We start from the raw sequence: 24765 nt of genomic DNA on the forward strand, positions 1-24765 counted from the left end.
AATGTTTCATCTGCCTCCAGTGCTGGTCTCTTTCCACATCTCCTTGCAAGAGGAGAATGTACATGTCAAGAACAAACCACTGCAGACAAAGAGAGGGCAGAGCAAGATATACACTGTGAGGAGAGAGCTCCACTTGCCTGGAGGCAGCTGAACAAAATGGGAGTTGGGGGTCAGAAATACAAAGGCCATTGCCCAGCTCATTGCTAGCACCATGCTTTGCTCTTTATCTTTTCTGTCACTGATTTGTTCACTCATTTATCTTTTGAAACACAGTCGCACAGTGGCCTACAGCAGCTCAACAAACAACATCCTCCCAAGGAAGCTGTGTTTTAGTTGATGTCTCGCTGGGAGCATCGTGGCATTTATGTTTTTCTGATCTTATCGGTCCACATTAAGAGGTGGCACCAGAGGGCAATGTACGCTCCACTGCCCCCACCTCACTGTGCCAGCGCCACTCACTCTTACAAGGCCAAGTGCCACTCCAGGGGGCACAGTTATCGAGCTGCAGGAAGAAGCGCTTGGTGAGAGACAGAGTACCAGTGAGTAGTAACAGTAGGGGATTAGAAAGAGCGGCAAACTCTTGGAGATGGAAGGACAGTTCAAAGTTACGGCTGATGCAAGGGCGGTGGTAATATTCACCCACCCACCCACTCACGGTGGCCTGCCGTTGAAGGTGGTGGGATCTTCTGGCCCTGCTGCTCTCAGCAGAGTTCCCTTCTGTTTGCATCCTTCACTACTGGAAGTGGCAGTTTCCAGCAGGACTGGAAGATCACGCTGGTGGCCATGGCTGAAAAAGGCCACCCCTTGAAATTGTCAAGGCCTGTTCACAAACACAATCTGGGCATTCAACTGAGTGAACAGAAGTGGGTTTTAATGATAAGAGTTCATTAACGTCTGAACAATGTGCAGAGCACCAAGGAGACCGCTTCCTATCTTCCTGGGTGTCTTTCGCCACACTGATACAGTGCCTGTGAGGACAATCCCTGAAGTATTTCACTCGACAACTCGGTTTAGATATGTTATCCTGCAGAGGCTCCAAAGGAGTCACACCAAAAGCAAGCTGTAGGAACAATGAGGTTTATTGAAGAACTATACTCCTCGCATTCCAGCCCTCAAGTGGCTGTAGGGGTGGTTTCCTGGGCAGGTCACCTCATACCCTGGGTCAGCTGAGCCATCCTCTGAAAGGAGCTATGGCCCACATACATAACAAAGGGTGATTATGTATTCATGGTGGACTCCCATAGGATCATCATTGGAAAGTGAGCCATTGTGACTTGGAAGATTTATGTTCATTGCAGATTAGAGAGGATTTCAGAGAAATTTATCAAATTCTAACAGAATTAGACAGGGTAGATTCAGAAAGAATGTTCCAATTGTGGGGGAGTCTGGAACTAAGGGTCATAGTTTGAGGATAAGGGGTAAACTTTTCGAGACTGGGGTGAGAAGAAATTTTTTCACCCAGGGAGTGGTGAATCTGTGGAATCAACCACAGAAAGTAGTTGAGGCCAAAACATGGTGTGATTTCAAGAAGAAATTAGATATAGCTCTTGGGACTAAAGAGATCAAAGGGTTTGAGGGGGAAGGCAGGATTAGAGTATTGGGCAGAATTTACCTGTCCTGCCCGCCATGGAAATCATAGCGGGTGCTGGCAAACCATGCAAAGGTCCATTGACCACGGGCAGCATATTTCAGTCCCGGGCAAGGGCAGTTGGAAAATCCTGCCCTTTGAATTTGATGATCAGCAATGAATAAAATGGATGGGAGAGCAGGCTTGAAGGGCTGAATGGCCTTCTCCTGCTTCCATTTTCTATGTTTCTATGTCCCAGGGATTGGAAGAATGACTTCACTGAAGGGCCCAGCAGGATAAAGGAAAGACTTGCATTTACTTTGCACTTTTCACAACCACTAGATATCCAAAAGCACTTTACATCTAATGAAGTACTTCTGAAGTGCTGTTGTAACACAGGAAAAAAGGCAGCCAATCTGTCAACCTTCAACTCCCACAAACAGCAATGTGATAATTGAAAAGATAATTTATTTTGTGATGTTGATTGAGGGATAAACATTGGCCAGGACACCAGGGATAACTTCCCTGCTTTTCTTCCAAATGGATCTTTTTCAGACACCAAGCGGGTTGGGATGGGGAGGGGGGTCTCGGTCTAACATCTTATATGAAATATGATGGCACCTTCAGCAGTGCAGCACTTCCTCAGTACGGCCCTGGGATATCAGCCCTAACTTATGTGCACAAGCTCTGGAATGGGAACTTGAACCCAGTGGCTCAGGGAGCCACTAACTGAGCCACGTTGACACACTCAGCCATTCAAACAGGTGAAATGGAGGGAAAAGTGTGAGCCAGTGAGTGAGCATGTGTGAGAGAGAGTGTGTGTGTGTGTGTGTGTGTGTGTGAGAGTGGGTGTGAGTGGCATGAGTGTGTGAGTGTGGGTTGAGTGTGAGTATGTGTGTGTGAGTGTGAGTGAGTGTGAGTGTGTGAGTGCGTGACTGTGAGTGTGTATGTGAGTGTGTGTGAGTGTGAGTGTGTGTGTGAGTGTGTGTAAGTGCGTGAGTGTGAGTGTGTGTATGTGTGAGTGTGTGTCTGTGTGAGTATGAGTGTGTGATTGTGTGACTGTGTGTGAATGAGTGTGTGAATGTGTGAGTGTGTGTGAGAGTGCGCATGCAAGAGCGTGCGTGTGTATAACACGATGAGGAATTTCTAAGGGTAACACGCTGTATAAGGTGTCCATCTATTATAAGGAGAACGAGGAACAGAAATATATTTACAAATAGTTTTAAAAAAGAATCGTACGTTGTATAAACTCATGGGCATCAATCAGATTTGAGGAGAGAAAGCTCACAGTGAGACAGCTCTGCTGGGAGTGGAAATGTGAAGAAACAGAATTCATTGCATGAGTTGGCTGAGGGATTTTTTTTTCTGTTTGTTATTTAGCTGCCTCAACACATAAAACCTTGGCAGTTGTCATCATTAAGTAGAGGCTTAGAAAAGACCATCAATATCCGCAGCAGTGCCCAGTGTTATGTCGGACTCACTCTGCCAGATGAGCGTTGCTAAGGTATCCAGGCAGGCACTGTGTGCCTTGTGTGATCAGGCTGCGTTTATAATAACGCAATCAGTTTTGATTTACATAGTTACACAGCGGTGGTTCTATTTGCGAGGAGGGGAGCAGTGGAATCCAAATCAATTGGCAGTTCTTCACACTGTTATTAAAGTGCGCGACGGATATGGGATATTGGGCTGGCAAACTGGTGATTGTTCCTGTGGAACAAGCACTTAAACAGGGCAGCTGATATGCTCAACACAGCCCAGTTGGAAGCACTGCTGCTTAGCACCTGGAAAGTTGGGAGTTTGAGCCTGGGTCTGAGGCTTGAGCACTCTCAGAGGCATTGCTTTTCGGGGGACATGTCAGAGACTTAGTTGGATGTAAAAGGTCAAAACAGAATCCCCACAGAGTAGAAAGAGGCCATTCGGCCCAGTGAACCTACACCAACAACAACCCCACTCAGGCCCCAACCCCTATAACCCCATGAATTTACTCCGCCAGTCTCCCTGACACTAAGAGGCCATTTAGCATGGCCAATCCACCTAACCTACACATCTTTGGAGTGTGGGGGAAAACTGGAGCACCTGGAGGAAACCCACGCAGGCATGGGGACAATGTGCAAACTCTACTCAGTCACCCAAGGCTGACATTGAACCTAGTTCCCTGGTGCTGTGGGGCAGCAGTGCTAATCACTGTGCCTCCGTGCTGCCCTCAGTGTTCCAAGAATCATAGAATAGAATCCCTACAGGACAGAAGGAGGTTATTTGGCCCATCGAGTCTGAACTGACCACAATCCCATCCAGTCCCTATTCCTGTACCCTGCACACTTACCTTGCTAATCCCCCTGACATTAGGGTCAACTTAGCATGACCAATCAACCTAACCTGCATGTCTTTGGGCCTTGGCAGGAAACTGAGCATCTGGAGGAAACCCGTGCAGACACAGTGAGAAGGTGCAAACTGCACACAGACAGTCAACTGAGCCGGAATCGAACCTGGGTCCGTGGCGCTGTGAGGCAAAGAGGTCCATGGTTGTTTTGAAGAGGTTCATATCCCCCCCACAACTAACCCTGGAAAAGCAGATTACATGGCTACGGACTTCACAGCTGTTTGCACAAAATAACTACTGGGGCTTGCCTATAAAACTAACATTCTCCTTCAAAGTGAGGTCTAATCAGACACTTAAATCCATCCCCTCTTAATCCTTTCAAGGCAGTGTTAAATTCAATAACTGTGTTCCCAGGTCTTATTTTGCCTCTGATCCTACGCTCAGTTAGTTGATCTCAAGTCGAATATCAGTAGTGATAATATAACTGGTGTCTATGATCCGAGGGGGGAGCGATCGCATCCAAAAAATTCTCAGTCCTGAACAAGCGTGAAAATGGTAGAATTTCAGATCCAATTTTTCGGCAAAGCCGCAAGTCCAAGCTCATGTCACTTTGCGCAAAAAACTTTGCTAAATCTTGTTTCCGTTCATTGGGGGAGGGGGCAGGAACTAAACTCACTGGAAAGCCGGCAGCTGATAGCAGAGGGCGCAATCATGCAAGTGCAGAAATTACCAAATATCTGGTGCTTGGTAACATCACAATAGGCGAGAAATCAGGTGCAAACCTGATTTTCACCTCCATTGCGATCTTACTGGCTCACCCTGCCCATTGACCAGTGGGACAAGAAATTAAGATCATCCCCATGGTATAAGAAGCAATATGTCAGCCAAGAAGCCCATCCCCTTTTCTCGTCCTGTTAAGTGAAAAAAGGAGCATGTCTGACTGTGAAGCCCACCATAGTTGAATAGGGGATGTGATGGCCTAGTGGTATTATCACTATTAATAGACTATTAATCCAGAAATTTAGATAACGTTCTGAGGACCCAGGTTCGAATCCCACCATGGCAGATGGTGGAATTTGAATTCAACGTAAAAAATCTGGAATTAAGAGTCTATTGATGACTGTGAAACCATTGTCAATTGTTAGAAAAACCCATCTGGCTCACTAATCTCCTTTAGGGGAGGAAATCTACCATCCTTACCTGGTCTGACCTACATGTGACTCCAGAGCCACAGCAATGTGATTGATTCTTAACTGGTCTCTGGAATGGCCTAACAAGTCACTCAGTTGTATCTCACCACCACCTTCTCAAGGGCAACTAGAGCTGGGCAATGAATGCTGGCCAGCCAGCGACACCCATATCCCATGAATGAATTAAAAAAATACAGCCAACATCATGGAAACGGAGGCAAGATAGAAATGGATAGCTGGAGCCTGTGAGGCTGCATTCTCGAAGAAGTTGAAATAAATTTTCAGCAGATAGACAATCCCTGCCCTCTATCCAAAGGGAAACAGTGCATTTAAAATGTACGAGTCCAGTGCTTTTTCCCACTTGACAAACATAAATATTTATTTTGCATGAGTATCTACGTTTCTTAAATAAAATGCTGTGCTACTTACCATGATAAATAATTTACAATGTCATTCCTTCACTAAAAACCATGTAGTCTGATCGTGCAGACATTTAATGTCAAAGATTTTAAATTTTAAATCATTGTTCTTTCCTTGGCCTCGTTCTACTGTATCACTTCCACTCAAGACAATCCAAATACGGTAAGTACCTGACATTATATTTACAGCCCCTTTAGGGCAGCCCAGTGGCAGGGACCCAGGTTCGAATCACTGACCAGCGAAAGCAAAACGCAGCCCGACAGTGGCCCGGGACACCTGACCGCACAGACCCATCTACCGACACAGGAATCGCAAGCGAGGCAAGAAATCCTCCATCCGCACACTGACCAGAGCAAAGAACCTCACTGGACACAACTATACCCCTAAACACCGCAAACTGCTCTCACCGTCTCCCTGGCTCGAAAAGACAGAGTCACGCCAGTTATTCTCAGCCCCTGAGAATATATTCCTTACACACCCATGTCTGTGTGGCCAAATTCCCCTCCAATTCGATTTTCAAGTTTGCTGACCTCTGTAGTGGGACAGATCTCAAACAATGACGAGACAGAGCACAGGAATGAGACAGATATTCTGGTGAACTGGTGCGGTGACAATAATCTCTCCTTCAGTGTCAACAAAACAAAGGAGATTATCATCGACTTCAGGAAGCGTAGTGGAGAACATGCCCCTGTCTACATCAACGGGGATGTACTTTCTACTTTCTCAGAAGACTAAGGAAATTTGGCATGTCAGCTACAACTCTCACCAACTTTTACAGAGGCACCATAGAAAGTGTTCTTTCTGGTTGCATCACTTATTTGTTATTTGTGTTATTTGTTCTGGTTGTATGGCTCCTGCTCTGCCCAAGATCACAAGAAATTACAAAAGCTTGTGGACGAAGCCCAATCCATCACACAAACCAGCCTCCCATCCATTGACTCTGTCTACACTGCCCACTGCCTCAGCAAAGCAGCCAGCATAATTAAGGACCCCCACGCACCCCGGACATTCTCTCTTCCACCTTCTTCCTTCGAGAAAAAGATACAAAAGTCTGAGGTCACATACCAACCGACTCAAGAACAGCTTCTTCCCTGCTGCTATCAGATCTTTGAATGAACCTACCTTGCACTAAGTTGATCTTTCTCTACACCCTAGCTATGACTGTACACTACATTCTGGACCTTCTCCTTTCCTTTTCCTGTATGTACTCTATGAATGGTGTGTTTTGTCTGTATAGCGCACAAGACACAATACTTTATCAATCCATGTGATAATAATAAATGAAATCAAAAAATCAAAGAAACTGAACTGGATCAGCCATATAAATGCTGTAGCTACCACAGCAGATCAGAGGCTGGAAATACTGCAATCGGTAACTCACTTCCTGACCCTCCAAAGCCCGTCCACTGTCTACAAGGCACAAGTCAGGTGTGTGATGGAATGCTCTCCACCTGCCTGGATGAGTGCAGCTCAAACAGCTCAATACCATCCAGGATAAAGGAGCCCACTTGATTAATACACCTCCTACAAACATCCACTCCCTCGTCCAACGACGCACAGTGGTATCAATGTATTCCACTGACAAATCCATCAAGAATCCTTTGACAACGCCTTCCAAATCCCTGACTTCTGCCACCTAGGACAAGGCAGCAGATGCATGGGAACACTGCCATCTGCAAGTTCGCTCCAAGTCACACAACATTCTGACTTGAAAATATATCTGCCATCTCTTCACTGCCGCTGAGTCAAAATCCTGGAACTCCCTCCCTCACAGAATGTGGGTAAACCTACATCACATAGAGTTCAAGAAGACTCTTTGAAAGGGCAATTAGGAATGGGCAATAAATGTTGGCCTAACCAGTGAGGTTCAACGGGCAATAAATGCTGGCCTAATCAGTGAACAAATTTTAGTAAAGCCACATTGAAATAGATCCCAGAGGAAGGCAATTGTCCACCCCTACCTGATCCCCTCCATATATGACCTCAGTGCACAGGAACTGACTGATTTTGTTTTGCCCTCAGAGCAACTAAAGATGGTCAGCAAATGTGACCTTGTTCTGCGCATTCTGGGAACAAACAAAAAAAAAATTCAACCTTTCCAAAGAATTTGGACTTTACTGGCCCTTCTTCATCATTTTGGTTTGGCAGGTCCAATGTCACATTCCAAGTCCAACATTTTTTTTGTTAATTATTTCTGCTTCCTAGTTCCTTGTTCAAATACTTTGGGTGTGATCTTACCGGCCGTTCACGCCACACTCCTGCTGCAACGAGCATGAAGAATTTGGTAGCCAACCAAATCTCCATTCACTACAGCAGGGTGGGAAAATCCTGTCGGCACGAGCGGTGGTAACCTCTGTTTTCCAATTTGGCTTTCCTGTATCTTCCTTCCCCTCTGGTCTATCAATAGCAGAGTTTTCAGATATCTACACTCTGCCTCTCCTGACGCATTTCTGGCTGCTTTCAATAGCCACCCGATAAACCGACTTGCCTCATTACTGATCTCGCCCTGCTCCTCCTGTGTTCTAATCTGTGAAGCGGCTTGGAACATTCTTTCTTAACTAACGATGCTATATAAACATAAATTGAATTGACCCAAAAAAAATTCTGAAGAAGATTGAACCATCACTTTTCATGATCACAGAGTTACTTTTGAAGTGACGGTTGTAATCTAGGAGCCATGGTAACTAATGCACAAACAGCAAGCTCTCACAAACAGCAATGTGTTAATGACCAGATCTCTGTTTTTGTTGATTGAGGGATAAATATTGTCCTGGACCTAGGAGATATCACCCTTGCTCTTTTTCAAAATTATGCCACAGGACTGCTACATTCACTGGAGCAGCAGGACAGTTTAATGTAACTTCCAAAAAACAGTACCTCTGACAGTGCAGCACCCTCTCTGTACATTGGACTCTCAGCTTTTTGATTGTTGCACTCGAGTCCAGGTGCTGGATTCTGTGGCATCACCATCCTGACCGACCTCCACCCCGCCCAACCCAACCCTACCCTACCCGGCCCCCAGTGCCTCACAGCGCCAGGGACTTAGGTTCAATTCCCGGCTCAGGTCACTGTCTGTATGGAATTTGCACATTCTCCCCATGTCTGTGGGGGTTTTCTCCAGGTACTCCGGTTTCCTCCCACAGTCTGAAAGACGTGCTGGTTAGGTGCATTGGCTGTGCTAAATTCTCCCTCAGTGTACCCAAACAGAGTGTGGTGACTAGGGGATTTTCACAGTAACTTCATTGCAGTGTTAATGTAAGCCTACTTGTGATACTAATAAATAAACTTTAAACAAATAACTAGCCTCCACACTCCTGAACGAGGAGAAGCAAAAAAAAATCAGCCCACATTCCCACTCCTGGTTGTAATCCAGCAGCTCCTGTTTTGATGGTGTATGTGTCGTGTGAACAAGATCAAATGGGAGTGTAATGGCCCCCTGTGATCAGATAGCATGCCATGACTCAATGATGCGACTACATACGGGTGCAGAGCCAGAGCGTGCCAGGCAGCAATGAGACTGTACATCAATAAAAGTCAGTGCCTTCAGGGAAAGAAGCGAGAGATTTCTGCTGGCAGAGAGGTCTTGTGTGCATGCATAGCTTTACAACAAAGTAATGTTTTGATGTGATCACTCATACTAAAAGGGGATTATTGTCTGATCCAAGGGGAAAGAAGATTAAAGTGCGATGCCGAAAGGATTTGCTACGACATCTTCATTACTGCGAGAGTCGCATTCACATTAACAGGTACAGGATTTCTTTAAAGAGAAAGAGGCTTGGCTCATTAAATAGAAGCAGCCTATACATCACACAGCCCACCCCATGGACTTAACTAGCTTCTCACTAAAAGCATCTGCTGGAACAAAATCAGAAATGCTGGAAAATCTCAGCAGGTCTGACAGCCTCTGTGGAGAGACAATCAAACCAACGTTTACGAGTCTGGGTGTCTCTTTGTCAGAGCTAAGAGCAAAGGAAGTCAGACAAATGTGATCATACATTCTGATCATTTGATGGATGCTTTTAGTGCCTTTCTCAGCCTTCTTTGTCCAATTACAGCATTCCCTCACCCCACATAGTTTAAATCTCATCCGATTTTCTTTGCTCTTAGCTCTGATGAAGAGTCATCCTGACTCGAAATCGTGGCCCTATTCTCTCTCCACAGATGCTGTTGAGATTTCCCAGCATTTTCTGTTTTTGTTTCAGATTCCAGCATCCGCAGCATTTTGCTTGAATCGTAGAGCCCTACAGTGCAGAAAGAGGCCCTTTCGGCCCATCGAGTCTGCACTGAACACAATCCCACCCAGGCCCTACCCCCATATCCCTACATACTACACCCACTAATCCCTCCAACCTACACACCCCTGGACACTAAGGGGCAATTTCTTAGTATGGCCAATCAACCTAACCCACATATTTTTGGACTGTGGGAGAAAACCGGAGTACCCGGAGAAAACCCATGCAGACACGAGGAGAACGTGCAAACTCCACAGAAGCAGTGACCTGAGCCGGGAGTCAAACCCAGGACCCTGGAACTGTGAAGCAGCAGTGCTAACCACTGTGCTACTGTGCCGCTCTTGCAATACCTTGCATCCATTGCATTTCCTATGGTAGCTAGTTCCAACCCGATCACTCTCGAGGTAAAGAGATTTCTCCCGAGATATTATTGCTTATATTTATTAGTGACTGCTGTCTTATACTTATAGCCCCCTGTTATTAGTCTGAATCAATAGGCCAGGAACAGGTAGATTGGATGCTTTCACACTTACACTTGTTTCTCTAAAGGGAGAGCAGGGTCCACCTTCTCGGGCAATGTGGAGCTGTGCTCTGGAGTCTGTGGCTTGGTGAACTTTGACCCTGTGGCAAGCGGGCTGAGCTGTTTCTGTTGCCTCAGTCGGTCTTTGGCAGAAGGAGAGGATCGGTCCCAATCGCAGCCGTCAAACTGGACTGTAAAAAAACACACAGAGCGGCGGGTTAATCATAGAGACATAACATAGAGGAGGAGGCCTTTTTGGCCCGTCTTGCCTGTGCTGACTCTTTGAAAGGATTATCCAGTTAATCCCGCTCCTCATCCTGTTTCCCGTCAATACTTCCCGTTCAAATCAAGTCAGGTGTGATCTTACTGGCCGTTCGTGCCGCACTCCCGCTGCAGCGAGGTTGGAGAATTTGGCAGCCAGCCGTTCACTGCAGTGGGATGAGAAAATCCTACCGGCAGGAATGGTGATAAGATTCCGGCCATCATCTTTTAAATGTTGCTATTGAATCAGCTTCCACCACCCTATCAGACTGGACATACTATTCCTGCTTACTTCATCCAAACCCTTCTGAGGTTTGAACACTTCTCTCAAATTTCCTCCCGAATATCTCTCCTCAGATGCATCTGAGGAGAGATACGTTCTTATGTTCTTATTCTTTCTGGTTGTATCACAGCTTGGAATGTCTCCTGCCCTGCCCAAGACCGCAAGGAACTACAAAGGGTCCTGAATGACTCCAGTCCCTCTCACAAACCAGCCTCCCATCCATTGACTCCGTCTATACTTCCCGCTGCATCAGAAAAGCAGTCAGCATAATTAAGGACCCCACGCACCGCGGACATACCCTCTTCCACCTTTGCTTCTTCAGGAAAAAGATGCAAAGGTATGAGATCATGTACCAACCGACTCAAGAACAGCTTCTTCCCTGCTGCTGTCAGACTTTTGAATGGGCTTACCTTGCATTAAGTTGGTATTTCTCTATACCCTAGCTATGACTGTAACCCTCTCCTTTCCTTCTCTATGAACAGTATGCTTTTTCTGTACAGCGCGCAAGAAACAAAGGTTTTCACTGTATCCCAATACATGAGACAATAGTAAATCAAATCAAATCAAATCAAAAATCAAGGAATACATCCCAGATCCTCTGTCTCTCCAAATAAGTGAAGTCCTTTATCCCTGGTCTGAATCCAATAAATCTCCTCAGAACCCTATCCAAGGCCTTATCATCCTTGTGCAGATTACTGAGCTTCCATACAGTGAGCTCCCTGATTTGAGTCACTGGCAGGCTGGGACATCTTGCCAGAGGAGAAGGAAACAACATCTTTAAAGGAGCCCTTTTAGCTTGGAGCATAGAAACCATGGCTTGCCTCCTCATAGTTTTCTTGATTGGATAAGGATGGCTTGAATTCCAGCTGTCAGATCCCACAGGGTGTGCAAGAAACCAGATGGAGCAACCACTCATCTCCTGAGGAGAACGTAGATCACCTCTGGCTTCAGGATCAGGTCAGATGTGATCCACTGGCCCAAGGTAAATAAAGAATTGGATGGAGTTTTTTTTAAGTTTATTTATTAGTGTCACAAGTAGATTGATACTCACACTGCAATGAGGTTATAGCAAAAATCCTCTAGTACACTGTTCAGATACACTGAGGGAGAATTTAGCATGGCCAATGCACCTAACCAGCATGTCTTTTGGACAGGGAGGAAACTAGACCATGTGGAGGAAACTCATGCAGACATGGGGAGTATGTGCAAACTCCACACAGACAGTGGCTCAAGTCAGGAATTAAACCCAGGTCTCTGGCACTGTGAGGCAGCAGTGCTAACCACTGTCCCACTGTGCCGGCCCTAAGACGAACACTAGGAACTTGTTGTTCCCATTGAAAATTTACAATTAGGATGTTCACTAATCAAGGGTCTATAAACCCTCTTGACTGTGCCCTCCACAGACACTGCCTCATCTGCTGAGTGTTTCTCCTTCTTTATATTTTTGAACAATGGTTTTTACACATTCAGAATTTCATTAATTTCACAGCTTTTGATTACCAGACCTTCACTGTTGGCTATTTTAATTGCTGCTAAGCCCGTTCCCCAGAGTCGCCCAGCAAGGAGTGAACACCAGGGGCCGGCTAAGGGTCGCTAGTGAGGATTCTCTTGAAAAGGAATTTGGAACAAAAGTGTTCCCTTCAGCAGCTACCTGGAGCTCATTAACAGTAGACGGCAATGTTATTGGGCCCATGTCATTCTGAATCAAGATGGATAGATTTGCATTTCAGCACCGGTGCACGGTGACCCTTGTTGCTTCTTTCAGTGTCAGGAGGAAGCCTTAAAGGTGGGAGATGTTCACATATTTTTGGCCTGTTGCAACTGAGTGAAATCTAAAGGGATTAAATGGCAGCCATTTACAGACCCTGAGACCAATTCATAGATCATTGAATTTCTACAGTGCAGAAGGAGGCCATTCCGTCCATCGAGTCTATACCGTCTCTGACAAAGTACCTTACCCCCACCCTTTCCCCCACATATTTACCATGGCTACTCCATCCAACCTACACATCTTGGGACATTAAGAGGCAATTTAGCATGGCCAATCCACCTAAACCTGCACATTTTTGGAAGGAAACAGGAGCACCTGGAGGAAGCCCATGCAGACAAAGAAACTTAGAAACTAGAAACAGGAGTAGGCCATTTGGCCCTTCAAGTCTGCTCCGCTATTCATTTTGGTATGGCCGATCATAAATTCAATATCCTGACCCCCCCCTTCCCCCCATATCTTTTGATCCCTTTAGCCCCAAGAGCCATATCTAATTTCTTCTTGAAATCACACAATGTTTTGGCCTCAATAACTCTCTGTGGTAGTGAATTCCACAGATTTACCACTCTCTGAGTGAAGAAAGTCCTCCTCACCTCTGTCTTTAAAGGACTACATTGAGATAAAGGACCTTTTACACTTTTCCTGCAAACTATGATCCCTAGTTCTAGACTTTTGGGAACATTCTTCTTGAATTTACCCTGTCTAATCCTGTGAGAATTTTATAAGTTTCTAGGAGATCCCCTCTCATTTTTCTAACCTCTAATGAATATAAGCCTAACTTTTCATGGGAAGAATATCAATCTTCACACAGTCATCCCGGGCCAGAATCGAACCCAGGTTCCTGGCTCTGTGAAGCAGCAGTGCTAACCACTGTGCCACCTTCGGAAAAAATGATCCAAGCTCCTCAATGATGAACAGGGACTGATCGGCACAGAATGAAGACAAAGCTCCAGCCATGAAAACAACACAACGCCATCGGTACAAGCTGCCATTATGTAATCCCAGCTTTTCATTCCATGAGTGAAAAGGATTTCCTCATTTAAATATGGTGCTTTTCCAGAAAAAAAACATATTCCTCAGTGTCTTGCTGGATTATTTTAGTAAATTCTCCAGGAATCAAATTGAAAAAAAAAAATCCCAAATGCTCCCTCCTGGCAGAAGTAGCAGTGTTAAGTGTTTTTTTCATCTGTTGTGTGCCTCTGTGTTCCAAGTCCTCATAGCTGCATGACAGCTCTGTGGTGGCAACTGGGTCATCAGCTGATGCCCCTGAACTCAGTCTGGGTTAGGGCTGGCTCAGCTGTTCCACAGCAGTGCCAGTGATAGCTTGTTAGCGGAGGATGTGAATAGACGTAGGCTTGAGGCATGCCACCTTATGAGTAGCATCCAAAATAAGGAATGAAAATATATTCGAGGCATAGATTACAAAAGCAATGAAATCGTGCTGGAGTTGTATAGAGCTTTGGTGAGGCCACAGTTGGAGTACTGTGTGCAGTTCTGGTCTGGAAGAGTGTGATTGCATTGGAGGGGGTGCAGAGGATACTTCATGGAATTTATGACAAGAGGTTGGATAGCCTTGGGTTGTTTTCTCTGGAGCAGAGAAGACTGAGGAGCGACCTGATTGAGGTGGACAAGATCATGAAGAAATGGACAGAGTGGATAGGGAGCAGCCGTTCCCCTGAGTTGAAGGGGCAGTCATGAGGCGACATAGGTTCAAGATAAGGGGCAGGAGGTTTAGGGGGAATATGAGGAAATACTTTTTTACCCAGAGGGTGGTGACAGTCTGGAATGCGCTGTCTGGGAGGGTGATGGAGACAGGATGCCATAACATCAGGTACTTAAAAAGTACCTGAATGAGTACTTGGCACATCATAACACTCAATGCTATGGACCAAAAGCTGGCAAGTGGGATCAGGTGGGAGGTCAGGTGTTTCTAATATGTCGGTGCAGACTCGATGGGCTGAAGGGCCTCTTCTGCACTGTCTGATTCTTTGATTCTACACATCCAGCACAAGGAGAAGAAAACTCTCAAGGGGATTGAGGTGTGTCTCTGATATCTCTGAGCAGCCACCAACAGCTATGGGTGGCAGTCATTTTTGAACACTTTAAGTTCTGGGCCCCGGCCTCCATGGACAGAAAAACAGGGTGAAAATACAGGGGGAAGCAAAACTTTACAATTACAATTAAAATTCAATAATGTAATTTCATAATGGCTGTGCTGATTTTTAAATAGTCTGTTAGCTTGAGATTTTACCTCAGGAAATAAAGTTGGTCAAAAGACACGTATCAGGTTGACTTTGAGAAACAGAGGCTATTTTTTATCCTTTTGTCAGCCATTTTGATGTCACAGTTCAAACGGGTTAAGTGAACAGAAAACAGGTGGAATTCTCCCTTTATTTCAACTAAGGGAAAAATCGACCCATGACTTCTGAAGCATCATATCTTAAAGTTTAATATTTAAATGAAAGTAATTGATATAAACTGTAATACACATACATAATATACAAAATGTATATATGTCTCCTGGGAACAGGCAATTTACTGTGGAAAGGTACAGGTAAAAGGCAAAGGATGGTGAGACAATTCCATGCAGGCAAGTTTGTGCAGAGTGGGGGCGAATGGGAAAAGCAAAGCAAGCAATCACCTTCATCACTCACTGAGTCATCGTCTAGCTGTCCCACAGGAGGGGGCCAAGGGAGCTCTTTAATTTCCTTAATCTCTACTGCAATGATGAACATGGACGGGTCGGAGGGGGAGAAACAGGGAGAAAAGGTAGGAGAGAAAAGGACAGAAAGAGCTGAGAAAGGTCAAATGAAGACGGCAAAGCTCCCTGCTCATTGTCGACTTTCGAAATTAGCCCACTCCGTCCAACAGAATGACAAGCAGAGAAAATGGCATCTTTCAATCACCACCCCAAACCACATCCACCCACCGCCTCGGTACTATCCCATACTAATTGGATAATGCCCCCATGCCTTTTGTAATTATATTTGGTCAAAGGTTTCCAAAAATCTGTGCTCGCTATTGACAATCCATTCCAGCTAATGACACGTGGTTGTCAATCAAACTAACACATCCTGGTCATGGGGAACAGGAAACTGATGATACAAAAGTCCTACCAAAAGCCATCAGAGCCTTAATTAATCTTGTTCCAGATATTCAGAAAATGCATTTTCCTTGATGGTTGAGCCACAGTAGCACAGTGGTCAACAGTGCTGCCTCACAGCGCCAGGGACCCGGGTTCAATTCCGGCCTCAGGTGACTGTGTGTGCACATTCTCCCCGTGTCTGGGTGGGTTTCTGCATTGTGCTCCAGTGTCCTCCCACAGTCCAGAGATGTGCGGGTTAGGTTGATTGGCCATGCTAAATTGGCCCTTTGCGTCAGATGGATTAGCAGGACAAATACATGGGGTTACAGGGATAGGGCCCGGGTGGAATTGTTGTCAGTGCAGGCTCGATGGGCCAAATGGCCTCCTCCTGCACTGTAGGCACTCTATGGTTGACAGGACCTTTAAAGCTGTGGAAGTAAAATACACTCAGCCTTTCCTCCACCCAGAAACTTTGATGCTTTCAAATCAAATATTGAATGTGTCGGATATTCCTCATGTAGGGAATGGCTCAAGAATGAGAGAAAAAATAAAGAGAGCAAAATAGGTGGGAAGGGGAACCCATGTTAAGGAGGCTCATGGAGCAGAAGAGAGCAAATTATTTTGTGAGGATGTCATTCAAGAGCATAAAGCTACATCGAGTGGGCTTTTAAAAAATATTCTTTTGTGGGATATGAGCATCTGTGGCTAGGCCTGCACTTATTGCCCATCCCTAACTGTCTTTGAGATGATGGTGGTGAGTTGCCTTTGTGGTCCACTGCAGTCCATGATGCTGGAGAGCCAATTGCCAAGAGTTAGGGGCCTGACTTTTGTCGGGGGCTCTGGAAATGAGAGCTGGGCACTTTCCAATATCGAAACCCGAACTCCTGCCGCTGAGCACCATTTGTGCCGAATTTTGTCAGGAAGAGAAGTGCCCGGGAATATCCTGCGGTGTGTGACTCCTGATTGGGTGTGGGGTTCGGGTTCAGGTTCGGGCCCAGAGGGGGTCAGGCACGGTGCTAGTGGGTCAGTCTCGACAGTTAGTGGAACCCCTTCACAATGCTGTCCCTGGGAATGGCGCAGAGACAACCAGGTGAAGAACTCTGAATGCTGCACTGTTGATAGAACTGATGGCCAAAACATGTTGCCCATGGGTGAGTTAGCTCATTAACCGCGTTGCCTTCGTGTTATTATAAGACACTTCTCTGTCCACTGTTCAATGCCAATGTTTAACCCTATTTCTGAGTGCTCTTTTGCTCTTTTGCTCACCCGTGAAATATACTGACTTGTAAGAAAACATCATGCAGAAACTTAGGTTGCCACAGCAGCACTGCTGTACCCCTCATTTCCAGTCCCCACCTTCTATGTGGAGTCTGCATGTTATCCCCATGTCTGTGTGGGTTTCCCCTGGGTGCTCCAGTTTCCTCCCACAGTCTGAAAGACATGCAGCTTAGGTGCATTGGCCACGCTAAATTCTCCCTCAGTGTATCTGAACAGGCGCTGGAGTGTGGCGACTGGGGGATTTTCACAGTAACTTCATTGCAGTGTTAATGAAGCCTACTTGTGACTCTAATTAAAAAAAAACCTCAACAGTATTGACGACATGGGACTTGCTACCTTGCCATGCCATGTTCAGGTCACCAAACCTGTGCTGGTCAGTCTCTCTCCCCATATGGCAAACACAAGGATCTCCTTTCCTTCAATAGCTTTGCATTCCATGAAGTTAAAAACAAGGTAAGCCGGGAGAATCACACATCGTGACCCACGCACCTCCTGTATCCATACCCTAGGGTAGCTGACCCAGCTAGTTGCTAGGACAGTCAACTGGGTAACCCATCCCCTTGCCAATTGGTTTAGTCTCTCCCCCAGTAGTGAACCTCCTTGTAAGGGAATGGGTCCCAGTCCTGTTGAGGTGCAAATACTTTAAATAGGAACTTCCTGACCCAGAACTGACATCAATGTCCCAAAATCTGAAGTCCTACCTTCTACACCAGGCCTCAACAACTGCACTTCTACTCTTTGTTGTTGAATGAAGCCCAGTCCATCACTCAAACCAGCCTCCCACCCATTGACTTCCTGTTGCCTTGGAAAAGCAGCCAGCAGAATCAAGGACTCCACGCACCCCGGACATTCTCTCTTCCACCTTCTGTGATCATGTACAACCAACTCAAGAACAGCTTCTTCCCTGCTGCCATTAGACTTTTGAATGGACCTACCTCACACTAAGTTGCTCTTTCTCTACACACTAGCTATGACTGTACCACTACACTTTGCTCCCTCTTCTTTCCTTCTCTATAAACAGTATGCTTTGTCTGTATAGTGCAACAAACAATACTTTTCACTGTGTATCAATACATGTGACAATAATAAATCAAATCAAAATTTGGCCCATCAAAACACAGCAAATTCTGAAATGACGCAAGAGTTGAGAGCAGCACTTTGTTGAGTCTCTGCAGTCGACTAGGAGTGAGACAAATTCTCCGTTATTTAAACAGTAAGAGTCATTCATATGGACTTTGTTTCAATCTATCAGCAGGCTGGATGTGTGAGGGAAAAAGTAAAGGTACTGTCTACGCACCATGCAAACCATCAAGAGTTGGGTAAACAGACATACAAAAGGATGACAGAGGCGCACATCACATGCACATTCGCAGAATAATATGCTCAAATGAATAAATGCCTACACGTGTGTGCAAACACCCCCACAGACACCAACACATGCAAGCACTTATTGTTATTCAATCCAATGTATCTCAGTTCTCAATTTAGTTTTGTGCAATTGATGTATTTATAGAAGGCTCAGAAAAAACTGAGCTGATTAATTAGCCAGGTTTGTGAATCAATCTGTCCTCTATCTTGGAGCTGATGTGTACTTGGTTGAAAAACAACTGAACGCTCTTAATCAATCACCTTTCTGCTCTTTGCTCACAGCCATAGACAGCAGGTGGGATCAGGTCTAATCTCTTCATGGGAGGTTTTCCACACACATAACTGCCTCTTCTCCCCACGTTCACACACAGCAAAATGGCCAAGATACAGACCGAAAAAAAAAAATTCAATTCTAATTTCACTCAATGGGCAGAATTTAATGCCTCCTGAGAGGTCAGTTCAGAGATGGGGTTGGGGAAGGAGGGGGTCCTTTTTCTAAATTCATTTTTACAGAATGTGAGCATCACTGGCTGGGCCTAGAATTTATTGCCCATCCCAAATCGCCCTCCATTTCAGCAGGCATTTGAGAGTCAACCATATTGCTGCAGGTCTGGAGTCACATGTAGGCCAGACCAGGCAAGGATGGCAGATTTCCTTCCCTAAAGGGCATTCGCAAACCAGATGGGTTTATTACAACAATTGACAATGGCTTCATAGTCATCATTAGATTTATAATTGCAGATTTTTAATGAGTTCAAATTTCACTATCTGCCATGGTGGGATTTGAACCCAGGTCCCCAGAGCTTTACCCTGGGTCTTTAGATTTCTAGCCCAGTAATAATTCCACTGTGCCACTGCCATCCCACTGCTTTATGAGCTGGCAGGAGAGTGTGGAGTAGAGAATCTGCTGCCCCTCTCACCTTCCTCCGATTAAATGTGGGTGGGAAGGCTTGTGGGTGGCTTTCCCACCTGGAGGCCAGTCAAGACTTTTAAGGATGGTATGGTGCCACAGTGGTTAGCACTGCTGCCTCACAGAGCCAGGGCCCGGGTTCAATTGTGGCCTTGGGTTACTGTCTGTGTGGAGTTTGCATGTTCTCCCCGTGTCTGCCTGGGTTTCCTCAGGGTGCTTGAGTTTCATCCCAGAGTCCAAAGATGTGTGGGTTAGGTGGATTGGCCATGCTAAATTGCCCCTTAGTATTGGGGGGACTAGCTAATGTAAATGCATGGGGTTATGGGGATAGGGCCTGGGTGTGATTGTGGTTAGTGCAGACTCAATGGGCCGAATGGCCTCCTTCTGCACTGTAGGGTTTCTATGATTCTAAAGCCCTTAAGTTTAATTTACCACTGGACCACAACTTGTTTCTTTTGCAGATGCCCACTGAACCACATCTTTCAGTGAATTATTGATCATCTGTATAGAGTCGCACTGTATCTGTATATAACAAACCAAGGACGAGATTTTCTGGCCTCTCTGTGGTGTTGTTTCCCAAAAGAGTCGGAAGATCTCGCCCCAGGTTACAGGAGAAAGCTCATAGTGCTGGGGGCAAAGATTAAAATGATTAGGAGAGAAATAAGGTTGGTACCCAAAAGGTAGTGGTCAGGAGATGCCAAACTTGGGTTTACAAAAATCTCTAGACGAGGGAGGCAGGGAAAGTCTGAGTGACAGGTTGGGAATGTCATTACCATTTATTACACAGGAACAGGATGAGGTCATTCAGCCCCGCAAGGTTGCTCTGTCCCTCAATCACCTCAATTCTATATACCCATCTGGGCTCTATACTCCTTGACACTCTTACCATCGGAAATCTCTCACTCCTAGGGCGGGATTTTGTGGCCACGCTCGCCCCAAGACAGGAAGATCCTGCCTGAGGGCAACGGACTTTTGCATGGCATCTCCCACCCACCATGATTCCCGTGGTGAGCGGGACAGGAAAATTCCACCTCCAGTCGTGAAAACAAGACCCTTAACTTCCGTAGCCTTTTGTGGAGGAGAATTCCATTAGGCCTTATGTGAAACAATGCTTCCTGAACCCTCGCTTACTGACCTACAATGGTTCTCTGCCTCAATTTTTAAATTCTCATTTTTGTTTCCAAGTCCATCCAGGGCCTTGCCCCTTCCCTATTGCTGCAATCTCCTCCAGCCCTACAACCTCCTGAGATATCTGCACTCCTCTAATTCTAACCTCTTGAATTTCAGCAGGTTTGTTTCACTGTTGATGGCTGTTCCATCAGCTGACTGGTCCTCAAGCTCTGGAATTTCCTTACTAAACTTCTCTACTTTTCATTCCTCCATTAAGGGCAGCACGATGGCACAGTGGTTAGTATTGCTGCCTCACAGTGCGAGGGACCTGGGTTCAATTCGGGCCTTGGGTAACTGTCTATGTGGAGTTTGCATGTTTTACCAGTGTCTGTGTGGGTTTCCTTCCACAATTCAAAGATGTGCGGGTGAGGTTGATTGGCTGTGAAAAATTGTCACTTTGTGTCCAGGGGGAGTAGCAGGGTAAATATATGGGATTAAGGGGATAGGGCCTGGGTGGGATTGTTGTCAGTGCAGACTCGATGGGCCAAATGTCCTCCTTTTGCAATGTAGGGATCTTACGATGAAGATGCTCGTTAAAGTCTACCCCTTTGAGCATGTAATTAGGCAGTTGCCCTAATATTGTCTTTTGGTAGTTCTTGCAGTAAAGACCCAATATTAATAGGTGTTACTGTTGATGAATGGCCTAGATCAGACATCTTCCCTTATTTTCACTTCCTGGACAATAAGGTCGTGAACGAGGCCCAGTCCATCACACAAACCAGCCTCCCATCCATTGACTCTGTCAACACTTCCCGTTGCCTCGGCAAAGCAGCCAGCATAATCAAGGACCCCATGCACCCTGGACATTCTCTCTTCCACCTTCTTCCATCAGGAAAAGGATATAGAAGTCTGAGGACACGTACCAATCAACTCAAGAACAGCTTCTTCCCTGCTGCTGTCACACTTTTGAATGGACCTACCTCGCATTAAGTTGATATTTCTCTACACCCTAGTTATGATTGTAACACTACATTCTGTACTCTCTTGTTTCCTTCTCTATGAACGGTATGCCTTGACTGTATACAGTGCAAGAAACAATACTTTTTACTGTATGTTAGTACGTGTGACAATAATAAATCAAATCAAATCAAATGTAAGTTTTTTCTTCACATTTCCCACCGTGTCTCCTCTCTGGTCCACTATCCCTTTTTTTTGCTTACACCAAAACTTATTTCAATCCAATCTGTTGTGGGGGTGGACACTCAAACACTGAACAAGCTTAACATGAAAACCTTCATTGTCAAAAGCAGCAAGACAAGGCAGGAAGACTGGGAATTTTCGGGATGAGTTTAATGGAGTGAGCTGGAGGGGGCAGGACAGCAGCTGGCATGGAAGAATCAGGCGCGAGGCCATGTTTCAGACTTCTGGTGGAGGGAATCTTGTCCCACATTTAGCAAGGGGGCGGGATAGACTTGGAAACCCATCCACCGGAGATGAGAAGACAATTAGGCTCATTAACGGACTATTTAAAACCAATTATCCTTAAGTAAACCAGGATTTAATGTGGTGCAGCAATTTAAGTGAACTCACAAGGATCTCCCAGGCCTACGGAGAGTTGCCCAGCAAATGCTTTGCTGAGTTTTTCAGCAGCCTGTGATTGCGGGGAGGGGGGGTCCTCCTTTACTGGTGAATCCCACCCAACAACTCCCATCCCACCCCATTTACCTCCCTCCATGGATCCAGCAATGATCCCGACTGAAGAATCTAGTACATTACCAACAAGGGCTACCATTCCTGTTGGTCCTTCCGGTACTGAATGGTTGCCAGGCTTTGACTGGGGGTGGGATTTGCCTCCTACTGAAGTCTTAATTCAGTGGGATCTTAATTCAGCCTGAAGCTCTCCAGGTGAGTACCCAGTTGCACTGAAATGGGATGGCTGGCTGGAGAGCCAGCGAGAGAACCACACTACCTCTTTTTGGGAAGACCTACCAAACCGCAGTCCAACCAGGCAGCTGTGTGGCTGATGTGCCTTCCCCTGAAGGGGTGAAGACCCTTGGGGGTTTGTGCAATAGTCCCATTGGAGAGGCTATAACTACTGCAGGAAAATCAGCAACTAGAGTCCCAGTGGACACAATCAATCACTGAGTGCCTTTAATCAAGGATCTCCTGTCCCTTTCCAGGATGATAAGCAGCTCATGGATGCTTACCTGACATGTATGCCGCATGGTGGTAGGCCCACGTGTAGCTAGGTTGATATCAATGGTGGTGGAATGGGGTCCTTATGTGGTCATGAGTTGGCTGCTTAAGGGGCTCATTTGGCAGCGGGGCGAGGAGGACGACCGTGGGCCTTCCCACCCAGAACTTAATTTTCATAGAGGTGGGAAGGAGGTAGTATTTGGAAAGCCCACCATCCTGCCTCCAAGCTCACCACCAGCGAGACCACAAGCTTTAAAAAAACCTGGGAGAAGACCAGATGGCATTTGACGGCACCAGTGTTCAGCTTTCGAGGTCTACTAAAGATTGTGGAGTCAGTCATAATCATAGAGTTACAAAAGTTTCCAGCATGGAAGCAGGCCCTTTGGCCCAAATTGGTCAGGCCACCCTGTTTTTTAACCCCTAAGCTAGTCCCAGTTGCCCACATTTGGCCCATATCCCTCTATACCCATCTTACCCATTTAACTGTCTAAATGCATTTTAAAAGACAAAATTGTACCCGTCTCTATGACCACCTTTGGCAGCTTGTTCCAGATGCTCACCACCCTCTGCATGAAAAAATTCCCCCTCTCGACCCTTTTGTATCTCTCCCCTCTCACCTTAAACCTACCCTCTAGTTTTAGACTCCCTTACCTTTGGGAAAAGATATTGACTCTCTAGCTGATCTAATGAGTTTCAATTCTATATTGAGGACAATGCAATAAAGTTCACATCATTTTACCTGATAAGTAACAAGTGTTTAAAATTGAACATGGGACCTTCTATAGGTCCAAGGCGAGGTAAGATTTGATTTGATTTATTATTGTCACATGTATTAGTGTACAGTGGGCACTATTGTTTCTTGCATGCTGTACAGACAAAGTATACTGTACATAGTGAAGGAAAGGAGAGAGTGCAGAATGTAGTGTTACAGTCATAGATTGCATGTAGAGAAAGATTAATTTAATGCAAGGTAAGCCCATTCAAAAGTCTGATGGCAGCATGGAAGAAACGGTTCTTGATTCGGTTGGTACGCGACCTCAGATTTTTTTTATATCTTTTTCCTGATGGAAGAAGATGGAAGAGAGAATTTCCGGGGTGTGTGTGGGGCCCTTAATTACACTGGCTGCTTTTTCCGAGGCAGCGGGAAGTGTAGACAGTGTTAATGGGTGGGAGGCTGGTTTGCGTGATGGACTGGGCTGCGTTTACAAACTTGCGTTCAAATAACACTTTATGACGTGCTGAAGCATTTCAAATCCAATCAATTCTGAATGCACAGCAAGATCCAACAACCATCAAATGAGAAGAGTAACTGATTAATCAGATTTCTTTTTAGAGGATTGAGAGAGAGCTCACTTTTATTTGTCAGATGACATTAGGAGAGCTTTAACACCACCAATCCCCCCCGTCACTGCCCCGACAACCCAACCCCCCCCCACCCCCCAACCTCCAGCCACAAAGAGTGAAACTCAGCTCAAAGCTTACTCAAAGAAAACATTTTCAGCAATGCAGCAACCCCTTAGTACTTCACTGGACCGTCAGCCTGGATCGCATGTTCAAGTCCCGGATAGAGACTTGAACCCACACCTGTCTGACATTGAGAAACGGCATGCTGACTGAAAGGAGGCCCTCGCAGTCCATAGAAGAATCATTGGATGGGATGTTCTGGACGCGCTCACCCCAAGACCGGAAATTCCGGTCTGAGGTCAACGTGCCTTTGTATAGTCCACCTCGGGATTAGTAGCAGGCGGGAGAGGAAAACTCAACATATTGTGTGGAGCAGTGCAAGACAGGCAGCATATGTACAATCAGAAATACCCTAAAATTTGGGAAAACAATCCCAGGGTTTTGTAATAGTGCTTTCTCTGTCAAGCAGTGGCACAGTGGTTAGCACTGCTGCCTCACAGTGCCAGGGATATGGGTTCAATTCCTGGCCTGGGGTCACTGTCTGTGTGGAGCCTGCACATTCCCTCTGTGTCTGCGTAGGTTTCCTCCGCATGCTCCAGTTTCCTCTCACAGTCTGAGAGACGTGCCGGTTAGATGCACGTTGACCATGCTAAATTCACCCTCAGTGTACCCAAACAGATGCTGGAGTGTGGCGACTAGGAGATTTTCACAGTAACTTCATTGGAATTTTTAATGTAAGCCAACTTGTGGCAATAGTAAATAAACTTCAAAGCACTAGTACATCTGCTTAATACATTTGTATACCTTAGACTGACTGATGATTCCTGTGGTTGAAAAGAATGCAACAAGAAAC

The 24765-nt window shown here is 45.8% G+C and overlaps 1 protein-coding gene across 1 annotated transcript in view; it reads right to left on the bottom strand.

Annotated features, from left to right (window-relative positions):
- The window catches only part of shdb (Src homology 2 domain containing transforming protein D, b), a 196181-nt gene that overhangs the window by 70807 nt on the left and 100609 nt on the right, over positions 1-24765 (bottom strand). Inside the window, exons 4-5 of the mRNA XM_080213296.1 lie at positions 15203-15280; positions 10263-10440 (exon numbers count right to left, since the gene is read on the bottom strand). Of these exons, the coding sequence (XP_080069422.1) occupies positions 10263-10440; positions 15203-15280 (256 nt within the window). The remainder of the gene's footprint in view (positions 1-10262; positions 10441-15202; positions 15281-24765) is intronic.

Source organism: Carcharhinus amblyrhynchos, chromosome 26 (assembly GCF_965287045.1).
Source record: "Carcharhinus amblyrhynchos chromosome 26, sCarAmb.v2.hapA, whole genome shotgun sequence".
NCBI classification, from domain to species: Eukaryota; Metazoa; Chordata; class Chondrichthyes; order Carcharhiniformes; family Carcharhinidae; genus Carcharhinus; species Carcharhinus amblyrhynchos.